Source organism: Malassezia restricta, chromosome IV (genome assembly GCF_003290485.1).
Source record: "Malassezia restricta chromosome IV, complete sequence".
Lineage (NCBI taxonomy): Eukaryota > Fungi > Basidiomycota > Malasseziomycetes > Malasseziales > Malasseziaceae > Malassezia > Malassezia restricta.
The window spans coordinates 385116-410159 of NC_040196.1; the positions used below are offsets into that span (position 1 = coordinate 385116).

At 53.7% G+C, this 25044-nt stretch overlaps 9 protein-coding genes across 9 annotated transcripts; 4 read left to right on the forward strand and 5 right to left on the reverse strand.

The window, feature by feature from the left end:
- Positions 1 to 25: 25 nt before the first annotated feature.
- On the forward strand, positions 26 to 2665 carry MRET_2604 (Vam6/Vps39-like protein vacuolar protein sorting-associated protein 39; the record flags this gene model as incomplete). The annotated part of the gene is made up of 1 exon (XM_027629231.1): positions 26 to 2665. The coding sequence occupies one exon, from the start codon at positions 26 to 28 to the stop codon at positions 2663 to 2665; it is 2640 nt and encodes an 879-aa protein (XP_027485165.1).
- A 5-nt stretch (positions 2666 to 2670) lies between these two features.
- MRET_2605 (uncharacterized protein) lies at positions 2671 to 6747 on the reverse strand (the record flags this gene model as incomplete). The annotated part of the gene is made up of 1 exon (XM_027629232.1): positions 2671 to 6747. The coding sequence occupies one exon, from the start codon at positions 6745 to 6747 to the stop codon at positions 2671 to 2673; it is 4077 nt and encodes a 1358-aa protein (XP_027485164.1).
- Positions 6748 to 6966: 219 nt separating this feature from the next.
- MRET_2606 (uncharacterized protein) lies at positions 6967 to 8301 on the forward strand (the record flags this gene model as incomplete). The annotated part of the gene is made up of 1 exon (XM_027629233.1): positions 6967 to 8301. The coding sequence occupies one exon, from the start codon at positions 6967 to 6969 to the stop codon at positions 8299 to 8301; it is 1335 nt and encodes a 444-aa protein (XP_027484927.1).
- A 17-nt stretch (positions 8302 to 8318) lies between these two features.
- Positions 8319 to 8663, reverse strand: MRET_2607 (RNA-binding protein; the record flags this gene model as incomplete). Its single annotated transcript, XM_027629234.1, has 1 exon — positions 8319 to 8663. The coding sequence occupies one exon, from the start codon at positions 8661 to 8663 to the stop codon at positions 8319 to 8321; it is 345 nt and encodes a 114-aa protein (XP_027484926.1).
- A 503-nt stretch (positions 8664 to 9166) lies between these two features.
- MRET_2608 (chitin synthase) lies at positions 9167 to 13654 on the forward strand (the record flags this gene model as incomplete). Its single annotated transcript, XM_027629235.1, has 1 exon — positions 9167 to 13654. One exon carries the CDS (start codon positions 9167 to 9169, stop codon positions 13652 to 13654), a length of 4488 nt encoding a protein of 1495 aa, XP_027485167.1.
- Positions 13655 to 13906: 252 nt separating this feature from the next.
- Positions 13907 to 16762, forward strand: MRET_2609 (SH3 domain protein; the record flags this gene model as incomplete). Its single annotated transcript, XM_027629236.1, has 1 exon — positions 13907 to 16762. The coding sequence occupies one exon, from the start codon at positions 13907 to 13909 to the stop codon at positions 16760 to 16762; it is 2856 nt and encodes a 951-aa protein (XP_027485166.1).
- An 80-nt stretch (positions 16763 to 16842) lies between these two features.
- On the reverse strand, positions 16843 to 18163 carry MRET_2610 (4-aminobutyrate aminotransferase; the record flags this gene model as incomplete). The annotated part of the gene is made up of 2 exons (XM_027629237.1): positions 16843 to 17998; positions 18030 to 18163. 2 exons carry the CDS (start codon positions 18161 to 18163, stop codon positions 16843 to 16845), a joined length of 1290 nt encoding a protein of 429 aa, XP_027484879.1.
- A 150-nt stretch (positions 18164 to 18313) lies between these two features.
- MRET_2611 (FH domain protein) lies at positions 18314 to 22051 on the reverse strand (the record flags this gene model as incomplete). Its single annotated transcript, XM_027629238.1, has 1 exon — positions 18314 to 22051. The coding sequence occupies one exon, from the start codon at positions 22049 to 22051 to the stop codon at positions 18314 to 18316; it is 3738 nt and encodes a 1245-aa protein (XP_027484880.1).
- Positions 22052 to 22489: 438 nt separating this feature from the next.
- MRET_2612 (cullin 3) lies at positions 22490 to 24955 on the reverse strand (the record flags this gene model as incomplete). Its single annotated transcript, XM_027629239.1, has 3 exons — positions 22490 to 22528; positions 22566 to 22576; positions 22609 to 24955. 3 exons carry the CDS (start codon positions 24953 to 24955, stop codon positions 22490 to 22492), a joined length of 2397 nt encoding a protein of 798 aa, XP_027484877.1.
- Between the last annotated feature and the right edge of the window lie 89 nt (positions 24956 to 25044).

Consider the following 25044-nt stretch of genomic DNA (forward strand, 5'->3'; position numbering starts at 1 on the left):
CTCCGTTGGTTTCCTCCACCACGGCATGCCAGATGTGTATGTGCCGCGCGTCGTGGTGGACCGTGTGCCGGACGCCACAGCGCTGGGAGCGTGTGATGGACGCGTGTATGTAGGCACGTCGCATGGGTCCATATTTGAGATGGGCGCGCCGGACGTCGAACTGAGTCGTGGTCGCCACCGCCGCATCGACCAAATCAGCAGCATTCCTGGCACACCGTATATGGCGTGTATGGCGGATGGGTATGTGAGTGTAAGCACGCCTGCCTCCCTCGATACGCCAACGTCCCTTCCTCTTTCGCGCGGCGCCTCGTTTCTCGTTGCAGGCTCATGGCTCGAGGCCCACAGCGCAGAGACGTCTATCGCCGCGAGCACGTCGCAGCGAGCATTAGGTCTGCGCAGTATGGACGAGGTCGCACGCGAAAAGCAGAAAGCGCCACAAAATGCGCTTGTATCGATGCTGGCGATAGCATGTCGCCGTCGTCGCTGCGTTGTGATGTACCGATGGGTCGATGGTGCGTTCTGGGACGCCAAAGTCCACCCACTTCCACGCGGACCACAAACATTAGCTCTACTGACAGAGGGCCAGGCGCTGGTCGCAGGATATGGTCATTATGAGTACGTGCGTGTCGTGATTCCACCTGCGCATGCGTCCAGCGTCGCATGGCGTCTGCCGCCGAGTGATGCTCTGACGTCGGCCACATGGGTCGACACACATGCATGGGACACGTATGCCGTGCCCGTCGAGGGTGATGGCGATGATGCGAGCTGGTGGGGCCGAACAGACCGTCCCTGGGCTATCTCACTGGCACATGGCGTGCTGGTGTCTACGCCACGGCGCGGTGTAGTCATCGACGCACACGGTCGCATCCTGCCGCCTTCGCTGCCATGGAGTGCCGTGCCGTATGGTGGCATAGCTTGTGCGCCGTACGTCCTCTTGCGCGAAGCGGATGGCTCACTTGGCGTATACATGCAATCGACGCTGCGCCGAGCGCAGTCTATGACGTTGCCAGCTGGGCCCGTGCAGCTCCTCACTGACCCCCCGCATGTTTACGCACACGGCTCGCTGTATGCCCTCGACGTATGTGGACTTGAGGCGCAACTAGATGCTCTCACGGCAGCGGGCGCGTATGCGGAGGCTCTCGACATGCTGAATGCCGAACCAATCGACAAGGACGCACGCGCTCATGTGGGCCTAGCAGCGTTTGTGGATGGCGCCTTTGATACTGGTATGGACGTGTTTATGGACGTGGATATGAATCCCGCGTACGTACTGGCCCTATACCCTGCCTCACTCACGGGCCCGCTTGCCAAGCCACCCTCACAGTGGTCTGCTCTATTTGGCACGCGGCTTCCGGTGCATGCCGAGAGTGACGCGTTCACGTCACCCCAAGCTTTGGACGCACTCGTGCGTTATCTCAATGACCGCCGGCGCCTCTTGCGCAGTGGCTCGCTTCCTCCACCCACGGCTGAAGCCGTCGATACCCAATGTCTGCAGCAGCTGCGCATGTGTGACTGCACACCCGACACGATCTCGACCCATGAGGCTGTAGCGATGGCGCAAGTCGTCGACACGGCACTTTTGACGGTGTTTCTCCGTACCAAGCCGAGCCTGGTGGGGGCCTTGTGCCGCGTGGATAACTGGTGCGACCTGGCACAGGTACGCACTCAGCTGGAGGCGCGGCACATGCATCAGGCGCTTGTGTCGCTCTACCGCACGCGGGGTATGCACACAGAGGCACTTGCTCAGCTGCCTGAGCCAGAAGACATGGCCGCCTACCTCGACACGTTAGGGCCCGAGCACACGGACCTCATCTTGAGCCATGCACGAAAGGTGCTCGACGTGGCGCCTGCACTCGGCCTCTCGATTTTCACATCCGATACGCACTTGACGCAGCTCCCACCGGAGCGTGTTGCACCAGACTTGGCACCCACCTACCCCGCCACGTGCCTCGCCTACCTCGAGGCTGTCATGACCGTGCGTGACGTCGCGCCTGCTCTACATACACTGCGTGCACGTCTGCATCTGGATGCGTGCCGACACGGTGCTCCTCTAGATGCCTTCATCGCATTCCTGCGCTCATCCACCCACTACGATGCCGATGCATTGTTGCTCGAAGACCTGCCGTGGCCGCTCGTTCGGTCCGTGCTACTAGGTCGTCTAGGGCATTATGTGGAGGCATTGCACCTGCTCCTCGTGGAGGCGCACCTTGTGTCGGAGGCCGAAGCGTTTTGTGTGGAACATAGCACCTCGGCTGGCCCCGACCTGTACGCCACGCTCTTGCGTCTGGTGCGCACACATGCACCCGAACACTTGCTTCGCGTCTGTGAGGGTGTGCTTACGCAGCATGCGAAGGACGTGCCATTACCTGATATATTGGCCCTCTTGCCGCCTGAATGGCCCGTGCAGCGCGTCCAAGCGCTGCTTTTGCGCAACTTGCATGCTCAGGCATCCGATCGGGTGCAGCAGCGCATCGAAAGCGCACTATCCACGGCCCATCGCGCGGCGCTGGATCAAAGCGTGCGAATCCAGCGCCAAGCACGTGTGCTTGTCACGGATCACAGCACGTGCGAGCAGTGTGGGCGGCGCCTGGGTGAGTCGGTCCTGGCCGTCGTGCCTGCGACGGGCGCAACCATGCATTACTACTGCGCCATGCAGCATACGTAGCTATGTCAACATTCTACACGGGCATGCACCATGACATGCCGTTTTTCATCACTGTTTTTCTGTTCGTGCACTTGCAGGGGAATCTGCACGTCATGAGGTGGCTGATCTGCGCGTTTGCATGGCCGCACACGCACCAGGAGTTTTTGTGAGCTCTGCGCGCCGATCGTGGTCGTGAGTGTGCACGTCCGATCACAAGTCAAGAGCGTGTACCGCTGCAGATCGTCGTCGTGGGCGCTGTCCTTCGTATCTGCAGCTGGTTCTTCGGCAGAGCCCACAGCTGTGGAGGGTATCGCAACGCCCAGTTGCGTGAGGCGGTCGCGATACTTGGCGAGCTTATCGAGATTCCCTTTGCGGCTTGCAATCTTGAGTTTTTGGAAAAGCGTCTCGACCTCCTCCTCTTCTTCTGTCGAGAGGGCGCGTCGCGTCGCGCTATCATCGCTCATCGACACGAGCACATCCAACGAGAGTGCCTCACTGACGCTGTCATCCAGGCGCACTACAAAGGTGCGCTGCTTGGCTGTCGTGTTGGAGAGAAGCACACTCTCAGGCATAGACACATCGGCCGTGTAGCACGTGCCAAAGTCGAGCGACGAAGGATCGAGCGCAAAGTTGGCGACCTTTCGCACATTTGCCTTGAGGATAATCGCTTGGTCATTATCGTGGTCAGCGACGTTTTCTACGAGCAAACGCTCGTGGAACGGACCCGATAAGGAGGGTGAGAAGGTGAAGTCGACGCCGCGCTTGCCATAGCCCGGTACGATACCGTAGCGCCCGCGCCCGAGACGAATATCGCCGGACGCGATACTGCCACTCTTTCGGATACAGTACCGCAAGGCCCATTCGCTGCGGTTTTGAATCCAGATCTTGCGGTCACGGTGATCGCCCTTGTCCATCTGACCAAAGTTGATGTGGGGCTGGCCGAGCTCTAGCATGCTGCGACACACACTCGAGCGCACCATTAGGTCGCGCACGGGCAGTTCGTCAATGTCACGCTCTCGAAGCGCCTCAAACTCGGGCACGCCCATAGCACGCCGCGTATCAAACTCGAGGAGCCGCAAAAAGATCCGAGAGTCTTGCTTGCGCGCGTTGCCCTGGATATGCGGCCGCGTGCTCCCATGCGGCGTATAGACCGCGACCACTTGCATGATCATGTGTGGTGGAACGTCCAGCAGCCCAATCGGCACGAGTTGACCGGACGTGATCGCTTGGTGCAAGGCTCGTTGCAAGTTGATTTCCGTCCGCACCAGTCGCTCTTCGGCCTCCACATTGCGGACAAAAAAGGTCGACAAGGACGCCGGTTGATGCTCGAGTGCGGCAATGAGCGAGTCCAAGTCGAGATGGGCGACATCTTGTGGATCTGCGAAGCGCGTGGCACGGTGCCATGTGCCTGTGAGAGCAGGTGATGCACCAGCAGCCGCGGTCGATGGCGGCGGCGGTGTCGAAGCTGACGCTGGCGCCGAGGGTGGCGGTGGCGGAGCCGGGTCCTGGACGGCACGACTGGGCGGCCGACTATTGCGCGAGACACGAACATCTCGATGACGGTGGCGCAGATCTGCCGCGCCAGGTGTGCCAGCAGCGAGATCGAGGTACGCAAGGGTATGTAGCAGGGAGCGATCGCGATACGTGACAGAGGCGCCGCACGGCCATGTCGCACGGCCGCGACTACCGCGCTTGAGGGCAATCACATGGCTGCGCGGCGTATGGGTGACTCGCTTGGCCGGCGGCACGCGCTGCAATGATGGCGTGTCCGTGGAAATGGCCTCGAGGAACTGCTCCTTGCGGGCGGCACCACGCTGGACATCAGGGCGCGTCGTGTGCAGCTGAGGCGCCTTGACAAAGAGCTGCAGGTCCTCGGGGTGTGCTACGCTCATTTCAAGCGAAAGGCGGGTCGAGCACAAGTTCTGAATGCCAAAGCTGCGCACGCTGGGTGAGTGGATATTCACATCGCCAAAGTCCAGGAAGTTGGAGCCACTCATCGTGAGGATTCGGTAGAAGAGCGAGTGGAAACTCACACGCTGCAAATCGACGTTGCGTGCGCGCACCTCGAGGATCTGGTCATTGCTGCGATTGAGCAAATTCATCACGGTGATCTGCTTGCGATACGATTCGTTGATACGCCGCGGAAAAAAGTCCATCTTGAGATCGACTGTTTGGCGCGCTGGCACGGCAATTTCGTCCGTGTACATGCTCAGCACCTTGGATACGAAACGCAGCAGCACACGCGTCTCGAGTTCGGAATGGTTCGTGATGGAGACCTGAGCAGACTTGCGCGCACCGACGTCAGCCATTCCAAAGTCCACGACACGGGGCGACACGGAGATAAAGGGTGTGCATGTGCGAGTAAAGCATACAATTTCGCGGCGCTGTCGACCTCCATGGCGATTGTCTGATGCACGCACGTAGTCCAAAAAGAGGCGGAACGTGGTCTGCCGCAGCCGTCCGGCGGTGTAGTCATCGTGCGCCGACTCACGCGGCGGTCGGTACGACACGACGATGCGGTACTGGGCACCTGGATGCATCACGAGCTCTTCGAGTTGGTTGTGCTGCGACTCGCCGCCGCCACGTAGCATCGCCACAGGATCATGCAGCCGACGCTGGCCGCGTGGTTGTGAGGTGGCGAGAGCACTCACCGAGTACGAGGCAGCACGATGACCCGACGATGGCGCACCACTCACACTCGGTCCAGCGACCGAGGGCACGCTGCTGCTAAGGGCGATGCTTGGGCGCGTCGAGCTCGTCGTACTGCCATCATGCTGTGTCGCAGCATCTGTCTCGCTCGAATGCGACGTCGCGTCGCCACCGATGCGTGGCTCAGGACTGCCGGCACGCGAGCCGGCCTGGGACGCATTGGACGAGATGTCCGAGTCCGTGTCAGGCACAGGTCCCTCAGGTGAATCGACCGCATCGGGGGCTACGCGCGCCGTAGACGATGATGTGCCGCCTAATGGCACATCATCGTCCGGCACATCGACATCATCAGCGCTTTCCCTTTGCAAGGCCAGCTCGGCTAGCTGAAACGTGGCTTCGGCATCCTTTTCCGAGCGGAACATGACATCCAGTGGCATGTCGCCCGCATTTTTCAGGACAAGCAGCTGCCGAGTCCATTGGCCGCCACAGCAGTCCCCAAAGTCGAGCGGGCATTCGCTTAGCACAGCCAATGCACCATCCGACGCGGCACCTAACAGATTGGCTCGCACCAATACACGCACGTCATTGTGCGGCATATTAGCATTTTCAAACGTGACGGTCTGCTCAAAGTTGGCATGCGACTCCCGTGGCTCCAGCGCCAGTGTGAATACACGCGCCTCTTTGGGTACTAGCATGATCGGCTCCGCGCCTACGCGCTCATGTGTGGTTTGGTCAACGATCGTAAGGGGACTGTCGTCACGAACGCCATGCGTGCGCACCTGCAAAAAGCAGGCAATATCTGACACATTCGATACACGAACATCCCGCGCCACATGCTCGTGCACCACCACATCGCCCACATCCAACACCATCAGCCGATCACGTCCACCGCTCTTGGACTCGTCGGCATTCACACACTCCATGACAAGCTCCGGCTCGCAGGCACGTATCGATACAGGAATCGTTACATGCTGGTGCTTATCACCACGCACGATCTCGATCGGGAGAGCACACTCGGCCTGTCGATCCGCCACCAGTGTTGAGCTGCGCATCTCGCGCACCTGAACCTCGACAAACAAATGCACCGTTCCCTGCGGTTCGATGGTCAGCATGGTGCAAACGTCAAGGTTTGCTGCAAGGTGCCGCATCGCACGCAAATTGGAAGACTCCAAGCCGCCTTCGCGGGCCCACGCCACAGAGTTGGTGGCGAGAGACGGCGGCCACGTTACTTGAAGCGGGCCGGCCGACGAGCGCAACTGCATCCACCGTATGCCTTGCACCGAGTCAGGCATACGAATGTGCACATCATCTTCACACACGTTCGTGAGCGTGACGCATCGTAGCGACGCATGCTGATTGTCGTACACATCCACAAAATGAAGCTCGGAAGGCACGCCCCTCAGCACCAGATAGTCGCTGACAGGCATCATATTATCATCATTGTGGTCGCCCATAATCTGACGCACGCCGTGGATTGGCGACGGCACCAGCGACACCGACTGTCACACGCGTGCCGGGTCGAGGAAAAAGAGCCTTCTCGCTCACCCACCCTCTGTGACAGGCAGCGGCTGCAGTCTACGATTGTTCTCACGCCGCCATCGGCCGATGAGGCGTGATTTGTCATCAACACCACCTAGGACCCTGCGGCTAGGCTTCCTCCAGACGAGACGTGCATGCGACATTGGCTGGCGACACAGGGGCGTCGGTGCCTTCGCTCGGTGGCTGCTCAGCCACGCGAGCAGGTCGTAACACACATAGCCAAAAATCCAGCTGCGCTTGTTCCAGCCGTTCGTTCTACGCTCTGTGCTCGACCCGCATCAGATACCCTCTTGTTTAGCATCAGCAAGGACCTACCCCGCGACGTCTTGCAACAGCTTGTGGCATGCCTTACAGAGGCTCCTCAGCATGTGGGAGCCTTAACCGGATCACTTGATGGTGTCCCTGGTACACCGTACAGCGTGTCTCTCGCATCGATTCCCAGATCGCTGGCCACGCCCTTCCGGTCCAACATACCTGGCGCACCGCGTATCGCCGTCGGTCGGTGGCCCGAACAGAAAGAGATATGGCGCACCAATCCACACAAACGCACCGACCATCTTGAGTCCACCGGACATTGGGCGCCACTATGGGGCCGTGAAAATGTCGAACATCAAGTGCCCGCAGAACTTGAAGCACTACCTGCGCGCGATGTGCGCGCCTTGTTCCTATTCAGCGACGCCTACGCTCAAGGTTTGATGGAGGGCCTTGACTTCCACTTCTCCCAGGCGCATGTGCTAGGAAGCGTGGCTGCGTTCACCCCATTTGTCACAGGGCGCGAACACACTCTGTTTTTCCAAACACACACACATGCGCGGGGTATCTACGAAAAAGGCGCTGTAGGCCTCGCCCTACATGCACCAGCTTCACTTGAGCGGACATATAGCGGGCTCGTACCTGTCGGGCCGCGCCTTGCCATCACCAGTGCGCGTGGGAACATCATTTCTTCGCTGAATCACCACAATGCAGCTCAACAAATGATTTGGCTCCTCACGAATAGGAAAACGGCCCAAGGCGCGCCTATCCAGGATCCGCAACATGTGCGCAGCATGTCAAGCCAAGTCCGAAAAGACGACGAGCTTTTCCTAGGCATTTTCGCTTGCCAGGAGGACGCCATGCCCTTAACGATGGCCCGTATCCAGTCTGGACATCCCATGCGAGGAACCATAAGTATCGATACGGACACCCAGATTTGTTCCAACATGTTTGCACAGTTGTACCGCTCGGGTGAGCATGGACAACACAAAGACCCACCGGCACCTGCTCTTGTACGATACACCATGGCATCAGGTGCCGAGATGTCGAGCGCACTCAAGGGTATGGCGCCACAACAAGGCACCACAAATGGGGTCATATCCCTCCCAGGCATCTTCTTCTCTGCGAGTGAGATGGGTTGGTTCGGACGCCATGCTTCGCAATGCACACAGGCCTATACCGTACCTCACGCAAGCGCTTCGCTAGTATGGTCATAGATATACAAGACAGGTCGTCATGATTCGTCATGGATGCCAAATTGTTGCTTAGCCTTCGCCAGCTCCTCTTCGCGTTGGTCAATGGATCCCTTGCCCGATAAGCGCGATGGCACATGATACAACACAACAATATAACGTTCCATAAGATGAAAACCATTCAAGTTGGCAATGGCATTTTTCGCGTCGTTGGCCTCTTCAAACACAACAAAAGCTGTGCCGCGCGTCTGCTGTGACGTGCCTAGTCGAATCTGACGAATCGCGCCATAACGACCAAATAGCTCATACAGATCCCCGCCATGTATATTGTAGTTCAAGTTTTTCACAAACAAGATACGATTGTGCCGGCCCTCTGGCAGCGACATGCTCCTTACCGATGCGAGACGACGACGCACTTATGCTGACAATTTCACGTGGACAGTTCGACTCGTGATGACGCTTCCATTTCTCACAGAAATACCTTGGAACTTGCGCACGAGTCCCGAGGTAGAATTACAGCCAACAAAATTTGAGTTCGAGGAAAAGTCCGACAAGCCCAAACGCGCGTCTTACGTCATGATCTCGTCAAGGCCTACTAGGCATTTCCACCACTTTGAGTCTTTGTTTCATACAAGCTTGGGTCCGTCTTACCGTCTTTGCTACCTCTCGCGGCTTCTAAACCTTATTTGGGATTCATCGGTTCGAAGGACAGCATCGTGTAAGAAAATCTTCGCGTGGAACGAGACCCAAGGTTCACGTTTGAAGTTTCAGACACGAAAACTCCCAACCTTTTGTCGGTGTCTCCTACCATCTGGCGAAAGAGGACGCTAGCCAGTAAGTCGCACATTTCCGCATCCTTTTTGTGTATCTGCCTACTCTTTCCTAATTCATGTCTTTTCCCACCGATTCTATGCAACCTACGGGCAACGTAAACCGGAAACCATCGGTCACATTTCAAGAACAAAATCGCCCCTCTCGTCCTACCTCCCATGAAGACCTTCGTGGAAATAAGGGACAACATTTTGGTTTTTCGCGGCATCATAGCTCGGATAACTTATCCCAAGATGTTGAGTCAGGAAGAAGTGGCATGGCTCGCAAGAAGTCTCTTGTTCGACCGGAGCGTGAGCGCATTGACCCCAATCACCGCCAATGGTACTATCGTAATCATGCTGCACAAATGGACCAGAATCGAAACTCTAATGTTGTGTATATGCCTTCTTCGACTGGTTTCTTACCTCAGCATGGAGCTCTGCCCTCCGGATCAGGTATGGCAGGCTTCATGGGACCTGGTGGTGGTGTGAGTGGATACGGTGTGACAGGTTCCAAGGCTCCGCCGCCAATGAACTTTCATCGTGGTACTTCACTTCGTCGGGGCAAGTCTATTCTTGGACAGAATGACGACAAGGTGGAAAGTGGTATCCACTTCCTTCGTCGTGGCGTGAGTATGCGCCGCGTTCCTCCTGGCAACCCAGACTTAGCTAATGACAACGATGACAAGCAACCTGAAACCAAGGCAGGCTCATTCGACTGGATTGCCCCAGGTCCTGTTGGCCCATGGATGATATATTGTTGGTTTATTACATGCTGTATCACAAGCTCCTGTTTGAACATGGTAGGTATCAAAACGCCTGAGCAGCAGCGAGCATGGCGAGAAAAAATGGGTCTTATGGTGATTATCTTGTGCCTCATGGCTATTGTCGGTTATATTACTTTTGGTTTTACCGAGACAGTGTGTGGTATTCAGAACCGTTACCTGCTAGATGAAGTGTTCAAGAACAAGACGCATTCATCCTCTGCTCTGGTTGGTGGCAAGACCTTGAGTTTGGATGACTGGACGCACAAGCCTTTTCCTGGTGACGACAATCCAAAGTATATCAATCTAACCACAAATCCTATTGCCTACACATATCTATATGGTGCTGATCATGGCGCAAATCTCAATTTGCTTTTTCAAAAGACCGGTGATGCTTGCGAAGGTATCTTGGAACCTGTACCCAACCAAAACCCTCCGCGCTATTTCAAATGTGCTATTCTTCGTCGACGATTTCCGTCTGGTTCACGCATTTTCGAAGATCCGGGTGCATGTCATACGGTCGAAACGCGATCCAAAATAATGAGCAACAGCACCGATATACCTGTCCATGGAACCGCCTTTGTGAGCTGGGATCAGTTAAAGGATTATGACAATTATCTTTTCTACCGCAGCGCCGTCATCGATTTGAATATTTTGGAATATTCGGATGCAAAGTTGACTCCGTTTATGCAAGAGCTAAAGAACAACGACACGAAGAAAGAGTGGACAAAGATGGATGTGACTGCTAAAGCTATGCGACGTGGCCTTACCAAGGAACTGGACTGCTTGAAACAGCTTGGTAGTATTGCCAGTTTAGACGTGGATTCTTACGGTTGTATTGCCTCTAAAGTCGAATTGGTCGTGTCCATGATTGTCATTGTGGGTGTTGTCGGTATCAAATTCTTGTTCGCTCTGTTCTTTGCTTGGTGTCTGTCATGGCGTATTGGCAATTATGACAAAGAGTCCTATGCTCAGCGCATGAAGCGTATGAATGATATGGAGGATTGGTCAGAAGATATCTACCGGCCAGCGCCTGCAGGTTATCGACCGAATGTGAAGAAGCCGTTTCTTCCTACAACAAGTCGATTCAACCAAATGTACCAAAAGCCACAAGCGAGGCCGACTACTATGGAGCGAAAGATCGCCGCAGCTCGCATGGGCACTAATTCTGTGGTCGGTTCACCTCCTCATTCGCCCATGCTGGCGACCGCGCGTAGCTCGACATCTATCACGCAACCCATGTTGCCTTCTTCGCAGTCGATCCACTCATCGAATTCAGGCTCAGAGTCGCCTTGGGGTCCATGCCCATTCCCTCTGTGGAATGTTGTGCCGCAACCACCTGCATCTTATCAGCCTTTTAACTTCCCACTCGTGCACACGATTTGTCTTGTCACTGCTTATTCGGAATCGATTGAGGGTCTCCGTACTACGCTGGACAGTCTGTCTACGACGAACTATCCGAACAGTCACAAGTTACTGCTTGTCATTGCTGACGGTATTGTCAAGGGTGCAGACTCGGATGTCTCTACACCAGATATTTGTTTGTCGATGATGAAAGACTTGGTGGTGCCACCGGAAGAAGTGGAAGGTTATTCATATGTGGCCATCGCCGATGGCTCCAAGCGACACAATATGGCCAAAGTATATGCCGGTTTCTACGACTATGACGATCAGACCGTGGAACGCTCGAAACAACAGCGTGTACCAATGATCTTGATTGCCAAGTGTGGCAGTATGCTTGAACTTGACAGCGCAAAACCCGGGAATCGTGGTAAGCGTGACTCACAGGTGGTTTTGATGGCATTCATGCAAAAGGTGCTTTTCGACGAGCGCATGACGCAGTTCGAGTACGAGTTCTTCAACGCAATTTGGCGGGTAACGGGTATAACGCCAGAAAACTATGAAATTGTTCTCATGGTGGATGCAGACACCAAGGTGTTCCCTGACTCGCTGACGCGCATGGTAGCGTCCATGGTTCAAGACCCGGAAATTATGGGATTGTGTGGCGAGACCAAGATTGCAAACAAGGCGCAAACTTGGGTAACAATGATTCAGGTATTTGAGTACTACATCTCGCATCACCAAACCAAGGGCTTCGAGTCTTGTTTCGGTGTCGTGACGTGTTTGCCAGGTTGCTTCAGTGCGTACCGTATCAAAGCGCCGAAGGGTCCCAAGGGATTCTACGTACCGATTCTGGCCAACCCCGATATTGTGGAGCACTATTCAGAGAATGTGGTGGATACGCTTCATAAGAAAAACCTGCTTTTGCTTGGTGAAGATCGATACCTCACGACGCTCATGTTGAAGACGTTCCCGAAGCGTAAGCTGATGTTTGTCCCATCTGCTGTATGCAAGACGGTCGTGCCGGATGCATTCCGTGTGCTGCGCTCACAGCGTCGTCGCTGGATTAACTCGACGGTCCACAACCTGTTTGAACTGATTCAAGTGAATGGTCTGTGTGGTACTTTCTGTTTCTCGATGAGATTTGTTGTGTTCATGGACACTGTAGGTACCCTTGTCTTGCCTGCTGCTATTGCATTCACGGTTTACGTCGTCATTACCGCTATTCTCACGCCGATTCAAAACCAGGGTAAGGACTCTGGTGAAAAGAAGGAGTTCCCCACGCTTCCTCTGGTTCTACTTGCTCTGATTTTGGGTCTGCCGGGTGTTCTCATCGTCGTAACGAGTCGAAGGTTTATGTATGTGATTTGGATGCTTATCTATCTTATTTCACTGCCCATTTGGAATCTGGTCTTGCCTACGTACGCTTACTGGCACATGGACGATTTCTCATGGGGTGCCACTCGTGTCGTTCAAGGTGAAAAGAAGGGCGAATCGCATGCCTCGGCTGAAGGCGAGTTTGACTCATCCGATATTGTGATGAAACGTTACGTTGAGTTTGAGCGCGAGCGTCGCTGGCGCGCTGGTATTGAGTCGCGCGACGCACCAAGCGATGCTGGTGGTATGAGCACGATGGGATCATACACGGACGAAAAGCCGCAGCCCACCCTGCCGGATGATCGCGTTGCTCGTGGCCGCCTTGACTCGGTGCCGCTCTTGGAGCTTCCAGCACCATTAGGCACGGATTCTCGTCAGCGTCCTGGTCCATCCTCACCTCCAGGCGCTATGGGAGCTTCTAGTGGGTCACGGTCTCCACCGCTATCGCCTTCAGGACAGACAAACCCTTGGGCCTCTACCAGTGGGGTGGGTCCTGTGGTCCCATCTTCGCCTCCTCCCCTTGGCGCACAATCATCCAACTCAGACGCATCTGCCATGGCGCGTCAGCATTTGTTTGGTTCTATGAGAGCTGGTGCACCCCGCCCCCCTGCGCTAGTGCGACCGCCTGGCACCCTGTCTCCTCCATCGCGCCCAATGGCTACGGCGCCCCCTGGGCCTGTATCGCCACCTTCCTTCCGCGGCAAGGTGTCTTCTCCACCGCCTATGTACACGGGTACTGGCCCTGGATCCCCGCCTGTCCGGCCTCTCTCAAGCGGTCCAAATCCATGGGCATCAGTGGCGTCGACAGCCGCTGGGTCCAGACCGCCTTTGCCAGGATTCCACGGCTCGTCGACCGCACAGTCGCAGCAAACGCCGGCTGTCCGCGCTCCATCTACAGTCGCTCAGGCACCGAAAGATGTGCGTCGTGTGAGTCTTGTGGATGATGGTCCTGTGGCGCAGGCCGATGGTGGCATGCGCCAAGTTGTCCGTGGAGCTCGCCGCCAAACCTCAGTGAACAATGGCGGAGCGGCCTCTCCTGCCTCGCCTTCTCTCAACGCAAGCAATCCCTTCCAGCTTCCTAAATGATGTCGTGAATGGTAAATGGCTAGCTGGAATGGTGCTTGTACATACTCGCCCTAGACTTTCCTCGCACCGTTTGGGGAACTACAGATGCTGCCCCCTCCATCTCATGTAGCATTGAAACTCCACATTATGCACCGAACACGTGGCTTTTACATGTGCGTTAGCCTCGGTGGAGGGCCTTGGCGGGCGTTAGGTTGTTTGGACGCCTGTTTCCTCGAAATAACGTTCGCAACGAGCGTACCTCGCAGGACAACGATGCGCCCTGCATCGGATCCGGCGCCTTCATCTGAAGCCAGTGTGCCACTAGATGGGGAAATATACGAGGATGATATGATTGACCCAGAGTTCATCACGTACCATGGCGAAGAGTCTTTTGATTATGGCGTGAATGACGGAGACATGCCAGACGATGCCATGTACGATGAAGATGAATATGACGATGAGTACGAAGAGGAACTTTCATCTAGTCCGTCTATTCCTGATGAAGATATCAACTTCGACCTGGTTTACACCTTGCATACATTTATTGCTACAGTGGAAGGACAAGCTACGGTACAGAAAGGTGATCACCTTGTGCTTTTAGACGACAGTAACAGTTACTGGTGGCTGGTTCGCGTTCTCGTATCGCAAGAAGTTGGATATATTCCTGCAGAAAATATCGAAACACCATATGAGCGTTTGGCCCGGCTCAACAAACATCGAAATGTGGAAATCGCTACGGCCAGGGGCCAAGATAATGAGCTGCCGCCCAACCATGTTGCATCCGGAGAACTTATCAAGTCTCGTACTTTCGGCGGCATAAATAAGCACTCAGGGAAAGTATCTGCTCTCTCACGACGAGGCTTGCGGGATACAACGGTGGAACAAGTCGACAAGGCACCTGCCAAAAAGATGGGTGTTTTGTTTGGTGAGACCGAATACCTTGAACACAGCGACCTAGATCACTTTGATGAGGAGTATATGGGCGAAGGCGAGGACGACTACGTGTATGATGATGAACCTGAGCCGGATGAAGACAAACAAGTCGATAACCTGGAACAAGAGCTATCAGAGCCGCGTCAACAAGAGCATTTGCAGAATACACCGGAAGTGCTCAGTGAGCGTCATTCTACGGAAGAAAAGACATCGCCTACGTCCGAAGAATCTAACACGCATGGAGAATCGAGGTCAAAGCGACCTAACAGTCTCCTTGAATTCCCAGGTACAGAGATGGCTTACAATGTGACGCGTGTATTTGCCGGCGAGAATATTGAGTCAGACTGCACGTTCAAGACAGTTCTTCTGAATGAGCTCACAACATCAACAGAATTAGTACATCAAGCATTACAGCGTTTCCAACTTCAAGATAATGTGCAGGACTACGCAATTGTACTGCATCATTTGGATGGAGAAGAACAGATTCTCCCACCATATGAGCACCCGCTTCAAATGATGCAAATGTTGTCGAATATATCATCAATGGAGCCACTAGAGGTGCCATCAAAGCATGACAGTGCAGGATCACTGGCCTCCCTACTAGATACATCATCAAGTCGATGCATGTATGATTACAGCAATGATCGATTCGGTAAATTGTATCTTGTGCGGCGCATTCCGCTGCACAAGCCTGTCAGTGCACTGACTATGCCATCAACTACATCGTCTCAAGACAAACAGCTTCGTTTTACGATTCAGCTTGTTTTATACGATACTGACTTACCTGATAATATGTTTTTCCATCCTACTACCGGAAACCCTACACGCGGAACAAAGCCCCTGATCCAGGAGCTTCCTGGAGAGCAGAGGCGCTTTATGCGCTTAGCCAAGAATGCCACTGTCGCAGAAGTCATCGAGGCGGGCATTGAAGCATTCCAACTGCCTGACGCAGTTGTGGATGGTGGCGATGACATCGAAGATCGCACACGATTCAGTCGACCAAGATGCAAGTACGTGCTTCACATCCAATCGGCATCCCATAACGAGCAACCGCTGCATCCGGCATCAAAGGTGCTTGCCGCCTATGATACGCTTCCTCTACTTCAATTTGTCGACACTGATGTAAAGCGTAAGAGTTTGGACTTCACTGTTGCTCCAGGAGTAATGGACGACATTTTGAGCACAGATCCCCTGTTTGTGTTGCGCATTGCTCGAGAAAAGCGCAAGGAAGAGGGTGTTGTACCCTTAGGGACACCGCGTGGCTGGCAGCCTAGTGTACTTAATAGGTCACCGCCCTCTCCGTCCTGGTCGGTATCTATGTCGTCGAGTCGGGAGCGGGACAACTATGAAGCCCTACCTAGGCATATGACTTGGTCAAACAGACCAATGGTTCAACATTCGACACGACTCGCGAATCCTCTACTCTCTCCGGCAGGCTCCATGCGTGAAATACAGGAATTACCAAAGCCACCGCCATCCTCAGCTGATGATTCTTGGGTCCAGAAAGATCGTGACGTAAGTCAAGATGGTGGGTTGTACAGTAGTGCACCAGAACCATTCGCGCCCCTGCCATCCTCGTCTGTGCAAAACGAGGTTGATACCATGCTGAGCCGCCTTGCTCTCGATCCAGCACTTGATCCATCAAAGCGAGCATTAACGTCGCCTATCAAGATGAGCCCTCTTAATATACCGCCACCTAATTCATCATTACATCGTACGTCTTCAATACGAAGTGTATCTGCCAATGATATGACGCCTGAACCTCGCGGCATGGCTCATATGCCGCGTCGCGTCGGTGATCGCGTCTTGTCTGACTCGACAGTTGCCACAGGCACTGATCGACAAGGTCGTGAGAAGTACAATTTCCATGCGTTGTACGGCATCGTCGATGCTTTGGTCCTCGAAAAGACGCTCGCGACAGAAACACATACTCTGGAACCAGACGCGTCGTCTCATAATGGCTTGCATCGAACTTCGTTGATCATGGCCAAGCTTTTAGAAGAAACGCCATCCGAGAAGATATGGACTAAGTGGAATGGTTTGTTTGCGCTGCCTTGGCCATCTTTGGCATCAGCACCCAGCACATCCACTGAAAAAGTGCGCGAACACTTTATGCCACTCATGAAGCAGATTACCGAGTTGGAAAATGACCTCGACGATACATTACGCAGCGTGCTGGCGTATCGAGATGCCTGATATGGACTAGATAGGACACGCTCAAGATGATGCCATGCGGGTAATTTAGACGGTAATACATTACGCATTGGTTATTTAACCTATTTAGAAACGACTTCTTCCAGTGCATCGCTAAAGATGGCGAGGGCATCAGAAAGCTCCTGTTCCGAAACAGTAAGTGGCGGGATCCAGCGTATGACGTCAAATGAACTTGTGCTCATGATAAGCATGTCGCGCTCTAGACAAGCCTTAGATAGTCTTTGGGCAATCGGTTCACCCGGACCCGACGCAAATTGCACACCCACCATAAGACCCATGCCGCGGATGTCCTCGATCACCTTACCAAAGGATGTTTGGCGAATGGCATCGAGACCACTAAAAAGTTGTTTGCTCCTTTCGGCCACATTCTCAAGAATGCGCTCATTCTGAAATGTTTCAATAGTGGCCCGTGCGGCGGCACAAGCTACTGCATTGCCAGCGTATGTGCCACCGAGTGTGCCCGGTGACATGACATCCATGACCCCTTTATTACCGACCAGACAGCTAATGGGGTAGCCATTGGCAAAGCCCTTCGCGAATGTCATAAGGTCTGGACGTACACCAGAGTGTTCAATAGCAAACATTTTACCTGTGCGGCCAAAACCTGCCTGGATCTCATCCACAATAAGAAGGATGCCATGCTTGTCACAAATGGCACGAACACCTTCCAAAAATGCTGTGGGAGCAGGAACATATCCGCCTTCACCCAGCACAGTCTCCAGAATAATAGCAGCTGTATCGCGAGGTGATGTTTCTTGCTTAAAAAGGAGCTCAAGACGTTTCAGAGAAATATCAACAAGTTCATCTGTAGATGTCTGAACAGGCTTGAACAGTTGCGAGTAGTACGGGAATTCCATCGTAAAAATGCCAGGCATATACGGACCTACGCCTTCACTGTACGACATTTTACTGCGCGTCATGGCGGCCGTAGCATTCGTGCGACCATGATATGAGCCCTTCGCAACGATGATGTTCTGACGCTTCGTGTATGCCCGTGCAACTTTCACAGCTGCCTCTACAGCCTCCGATCCCGAGTTCCACAAAAAGAAGGAATCGAGCGACGGTTGTGGCATGATAGGAAGGAGCGCTTTCAAGAGATCAATCTGCGCAGAACTGTAGCCGAGATTTACTTGAGCATGTGTGACTTTAGCACACTGTTCTTGAGCAGCATGCGTCACAGCTGGATGGCAATGGCCCAAATTCACAACGCCAATACCACTATTGTGGTGAGCTAAAATGGAATACGTACGAAGTCATATCCAGAAGACGTTTGCCCTGGTCTGTGAAGAGATATGTACCACGAGCTTCAGTGAATACATGCTGTGACATGCGGCCGATGCCGCGAGTGATGTGCTGGGCTCCAAACTTGGCAGCTTGACTCATAGTGAATGTGGCTAACAACCTAAATCTATGCAAGACAGAACATGGGATCTGGGAACATCGGGCCAGACCGGCGACGCACAGACCACCAGTCTTAATCAAAGCCTTGGCTTTACAGACATTATTAAATTACTATGTATGGATGAGGACGACTTACCAAGGAGCATCTTGCTTGTAACCACTGACACGCATGGGATCTGGCCACGACACGGAGGCATTCTGCTCTGTTGTGAAGCGTGTGTATTCCGCAGGCACAAGTGGTACATGTGCTTGTAAGTGCGGAAATGGCATGGGCATGTTATGCACAGGAATGCAAGCAACTTGATGCGATGTCTGAGGCATCACTGAAGAATGCATGGCGATATGCTTGTGAGGTGACGACGTCATTTGTATGCCATAGTCATGGTAAGGTATGTCACGGTTCAGATACATCATGCCCCCCGAGCCATAATCAGCCATATTGGGATATGCACTCGGATACAAGTCATTAGATGGGGCATTGGACCCTTCAAGTAAAGCGCGCGCAGATGAGGGCGAGTCTCGTACTTGCATAGATGGGCTCATGCGGTATGCATTCGTCACGGCTGAGATTGGTGCAGCATTTATGCCATTGCCGGGTGTGGCCAGCACTGAACGAGATGTCGACGTATCAAAGCTGTCCATGTCGGTTTTGCTGTCATGAGATGGACTCGCGAGAATGGATGGACTGCTGATTCCGTCTGAAGTGGGCGGATGTACAAGCGGTGAAGGGTGCACCTGCATAAACTTTATGGGGCGTAATGTTTTGGTTCTCTTGGCCGAAGAAGGATGCATCGTATCCTTGGTATCAGAATTCCGGTGAGAGGCCGTGTTTGTTTGACTAGGCGTCAGCGGCGTCCGCTTCCTCCTTGCACGATCATCAGAAAAGGGATTCGAAGGCGCAACAGAAGCAGAACGTATTGAACGCGACATTGGGGCATCTATTCGACCGCCATTGGGAAGGTAGAGGCCGTTTTGGAAGCGCGATTCGTGACCTGGCTGAATGGCCCACCACCCGCCTTTGCCCGGGATAGACGATTCGCGTTCCAGTTTGACAAAACTCTTGTTGAGACTCAGGTTGTGACGAATACTATTCTGCCAGCCACGGTCGCCACGCTCATAGTATGGGTACACAGAGCTGATCCACGAGTAAATTTCCGCCAAACTAAGCCGTCCATCCGAGGACGCTAGTATGGCCTGACCAATAAGTCCAGCATAGGACACGGATGAAGGCTTAGACTTACTGGATCCATGTCCGGGAGGCAGGCGAAAGTATCTTGGTTCGGGTTCGTGGTCCAATGTGCCGGAATTCAATGCTGCCTGAAGCTCTTCTGACACCAACTTGACAATACGACTCCCATCAGGTTGATCCCACTCCGTCTGTCCAGAATCAGATGACGCCATCATTTCATTGCACACATCCTTGAATGCTGGCTTAATAGGTGACATCGAAAATGATTCTTTGGCAAATACATCATCACCGTATGCGGGTGTCTTGGCCAAAGCGGTAGAAGGATTGCGAGATACGCCATTCTTTCGCCTCGAAGAGCGGGATCGTGACGAGTTTTGTTGCCATGAACGCGACTCGGGTGAAGAATTATTCGTCATGCTCACTGTGGCAGATGGAGCACTCGGGTGCTCTGAATCATCGTCGGTGCTTTTTGGTGACTCCACGAGTTGCCGAGGCGCCGGTATTGGAGTGTTGAACGACGACACAGGCGGCATGGCGTCAGGCAATTCAGCAGACTCTGCGTGCGGTGAAACACCAGAAGCAGATGCTGATAAATGAGCCTGGGTAGCCGAAACACCGAAAATATCTGCAGGACTAATAGTATCCGTTCGACGTTGAGGTGTACGCGACTCAAGAGATGATATTTGCCTCCAGACGGGCGAAAAGCTGGGCGTGGTGGAAGGCATCAACGTTGATACCGGGCTTGGTCGGTCCATAGTAGAATATGACGTAGGTTTTGATTGGCTCTTATTGGCCAAGGGACTTGTCACAAGTGGGCGCTTCGTGGGCGACATGTCCATATCTCGACCCTGAGGTGAGCGCCCCGGGAATGATTCAATGCACTGAAGGCGCGATGGCGACGAAATGAACGGCGCACTGAGATCTGGGTCATTGGGGGGAAGATGTGACAGCGGCGTTGATGAAAAAGCAAAATTGCTTACCCCACCACGGATGGTCCCTGTCGATGACGCCATATGATGACCCGATGCCCATTCACCAGCCACAAAGGGCGAGCTAGGCACATTCGAAAGTCCTGCATTAGACATCAATCGACCTTGATGCGTCCAAGGTGTAATGAGATTTGGGGAAAACGCGAACGTGGAACGAGAATATGAATAATCTACACCCATGCTGGGAGAGTATCGCATCGGGGTGATTTGTGTGTTGGGATCAAAACGAGAAGTAGGCGTCAAAGTTGTAAAAGGCAGAATGTCGGGCGAAATATCATCACTCGGGCGCTGATGTTCCTGGAGCGGTGTTGACACAGCGTGCACGCGACGAAGCGACGAAAGACTAGTGTGGCGGCTGTGAGAACGCCGATGCGCAGGGGCTGGAGTCGAGGACAATGATTGCGTGAGTATTTGGGTCGTCTTCGTTTCTGGCGTTGAAGATTCACCAGATCCCGAAACAGAGAGCTTGTCAGGATCCGTGGTGTAATCAGACGATATGTCAGCCCAGCTCGACATGCTCGTGTCAGGCATGGCATTATCCTGAGAAGGCACAAGCGAGATGGTAGAAGAATCTGCTACATCTGCATCCTCAGTTCGTGAGCGCTCACGCGCCTTGGCTTCACGCCGCATTCGACGCGGACTGGTTTTGCTCATCATTATGCGATCCAGGAGGCTCATGCTTTTCATGCATGCATTAAGTTGATCTGTTGCGCCTGAAGATGCGCGTGTGAAAGGACGCGGACCCCATCCGTTTAATGCGTCTGATGAGGTATTGTCTCCCTCGTCCATCCCGGGAGTGTGTTCATCTAACCCTGGCGTAAAGGAAGTCTCGCTCGATAATCCGTGAACGTCGTCTTGAATAGACGAGGAAGGTGCGAGCCACAATTTACCAGCTGGATCTACACGTGCCATGCGATTCAGCATTTTGATATCTGGGCTTGTGGGGGGTGATCCAAGCTGCGAGGGCTCATCATGAATCGGAGCATGGGCTGTGGAAATGGAGAGAGGCGATTCTAGGCCATGGCTTTCGGCCACAACAGAGTTATCGCGGGAGAGGCGTATTGGTGAACTTGGCTCAGCTGTAGAGAGAGGCGGTGATGTTGCCCTACTTTGAGCCTCATGGCCACTTTCGAGCAGCATTTGCTTCTCAAGCATGCGTCGTCGGCGAATGCGGCGACGCCGTTTCTCTTCGGCGCTGCCCACCTCGTCCAGAGTCACACGTGCGCGGTGCTCTTCTGTCGGTTGTGTGTGCATGGGACGTACGACAGCGGTAAAGAAACTCAGCTGGCCGCTCGTCGTACGAAGCCATCGAGAAAGTTGTGGCGTGACATCTCGGTGATGTTCAACATCAGCATTTGAGACGTTTCGCTTAGTGGACGTCTCTGCCGATGATGTAGATGGTGAAGCAGGTGGTAAACGCTCTGCCTTGAGGAAGGCCGCGACGCCTGCACGCGTACGTTCGTAGTCTGTACGGCTAAGACGTAAGCCCAGAGCTTGAGCGCGCGCAAGGAACTCGTCTGCATTGTCAGTGGACGGGGTGGTGCCGAGGTGCGTATGAGACCCGTTGGATGTAGATGCCTCCGTGTTCCGGCTCCCAACATGCTCATCCGCACCAAGAGACATGTGAACGTCCGTGCGTGTCAGTGGTGATTGATCATGCTCGTGTTGGTGTAGGTCGCGAGCGACCGTCATCGCAAGGAGCCAGATTAGAAGGGCTACGCGACACAATCCAAAACCAACGCAGCGGTGAGGAAGTGCTGAGCGAGGCAAGCACGTCAACGACGGATGTACGTTTCTCCTTAGCTCGCTTGCGTCTTGGTCGATCTGCCCAAGTCTAGGCAGCCGGCCGCCTCGGACTCGTGCCACACAAAATGGAACGACTCCACTAGGGCGCGTCGCGTACGTGCACACATTCACGCGCGGATTGGTCAAGAGTGTTGAAAACAGACGCGTTTCATCACGTGAGAACAAGAATGAAGTCGCATAACATTCTTTATGCACAGCAGGCATTTTTTTGAAATTGATACAGCACAATCAATGCACGGGACACACGCAACGCACGCACCAACGCTATGCGCGCTGAGATTGGCGCCAAGGCTTTGGCTCCTTGCTCAAAATGGAACAGCGTTGCTAGGCTACATACTGATATACATGTCGTGTGCCGGTTCGCTGCCACCGTTAGTTCCGTAGGAAAGAGCAAGCATACCTCAAGATATTCTGTAGAACGTTAGTAAGATAGCGTGACGTACCTCGATCCAGGAGAGATTCGATGCGCTTCTTGATCAGGGCTGGCGAGGGTTGAAACCGTTGCATAAGCTGCTGCACTACCTCGTTGACAAGTTCGTTGTGAGCGAGGGTTTTCCGGCTCTTCATAATCCGCACAATACATGCTTCGACCTGGTTTTTACGTTCCTCTTCAATCTTGACATTGGTTTCTTGGCGCTCCTGTGGCGTCTCGATTTTCGCTGCGATTTGCGCAATTTTTACGCGCGCAAGAGGACATGTGAAGTCAGCGTTAAATACAAACGAATCATTTTCGGAGACATCACGTCCCTTGGGTTCTTTTCGCAAGATCTTGTATTTGGCACATGCCAGACTTTGCAGTGTGCGTTGCAAATCTGCATCGGGCATGCGAGTCGCATCACGAATGTGGCCGTAGGTGAGGACATCCGCATGCTCGAAGAGGAGTAAAACCATAAGAGCATATGTCGATACAACGAGTTCATGCGTACGTGACTTGAACTGGACGCGCACATCAGCGGTACCAAGCGACGGCTGCCACGTCAGTACACGACCACGGTGGCGTGTGTCATAAAATTTTTCAAAAGCGTTGCACGCTTCGGTAAGCGCAGTCGGAAAGATGCTGGGTTCTTTGGGTGACGCGATCGGCCAGTACGTCGCGGTAAGCACATTCACATTCAGCTGTAGGGGCAGCGAAGTGCCTTCGCGTTCGAGGGTATGGTGAAAGGCGCGGAGCACTTCTTCGCTGAGCTTCATATCATTGAGCATGCCCTGCAGCTTCTGGACATATCCATGGCCGCATTCGACCTTTAGCTTGGCAATCATACTGCGTTCGGCGTCGTCCGACGCGCTCCTATTGTGCAAGAGACGCCGCGTCAGGTGCATCTTGTAGTAACGCTCAAAGACATCCTTCTCGTGCACGTAACGGAATATCGTGATGGTTTTGTCCAGTACCGGCTCTAGCGCCGTGGTATCATCAGCGAAGCGCGTGCCTTTGCGGAGATGCTCATCAATATACAATGATATAAATTCAGGAGCACGCGTATTCAGGTTGATAAATGTATCCATCGCTTCATTGATAGCAGCCTCACAGCTCTTGTCGCCTTGGAAACTCGTGGCAAGCACCCCATCAAGCCGACTCTTCGTATCGAGGACCTGATTCAACCATGACAAGGCCATCTCTGCACTCGGCGTTTGTGTGTTTTTGGACTCACACAGTGTGGTCTCATTGATGATCTTACCGCGGTCCGTTACGTATGCACGTAGCACCTTGTTGAGGGCATCCAGACCTGTGGGAACTAGACGAAAGAGACGATACATGCGCTCCATATCTGCACGAGCATCTGTATCGAGCAGCACGACCAGCCCTCCGTCAGGCATCGCCAAGATTTCGTCCAAATGCTCTGTCAGCAAGCGACGCTCGACGATCTCCTTGAGTGGAGCGAGCGTGTTGGGGCTTAAGCATGCGTCTACCCGTGCCTGTTCTTCTGCAAATCGACGCTCTGCTGATTGTAAATAGTACGTCGCTCGCTGAGACTCGAGTAGACGCGTGGCCTCAGTGGCATAGTACTCGGACGTAGTGGATAAGAAAATAGGCTCAAAGTCGTGTGTATACACACTTTGCTTTGCGTCATGTAATAAAGACAAGAGCATATCTGTCACAGCCTTAATGGTGCGGCGTTCGACCGTAGCCCCTTCGCGTTCACAATACACCTGGCGAAGCATGGCCACCAACAAATTTGTACGGCACGGCACACGTGTGGAACGCACGACCGTGTCGCGAAATAGATCGAGTCCAAGGTCCCATATAGGCTCGCGGCGGTGATTAGGGACGTACACCCGATCAACGTACTTGAGCACATCACGAATCTTACTCATACATGAGCAATGGTCATCCCACATCGCTGTTACCGCGCTAAGGAATCGTTCGCCCGCAGGAATCGTGGGAAACAATGCTTCAGCATTTCCTGGAAGAAGTCCAAGCAGGCGCGCTGTATTATCGCGCAGTTTGCCCTTGTCACTGCCCGACATGGCTTGGGACGCGGCCTGTGCCTCCTCAATGGACAGAGAAAACACAGGAGTCAGTCGCATATCACTCTGGTTAACAAGGTGGTCCTGAATTTGAAGCTGAACACCTTGATACAGCATGTCCCCTTGTTGGTTCAGGATCAGATTGTAAGCGTAACGGTAATGTTCTTCATAGCTCAATTTTGATATATTATGATGCTGGATTTGGGCAATTGCAGCAGACAGACGCGACCACATCTCTTCCACGGATACACTGAGTCCATGCTTCCGAGGAGCACGTAGCTTGTGATGACGCACGCCTAAGCGGCGCGGCGCTCCTGTCGACATAGTCCTCCGGCCAGCGAAATGTGCGCTGCTGGTCCAGCTCAGGTGGCAGTCTCAGTGTGTGATTTGTCACGTGATGTGTGTTGATCTTG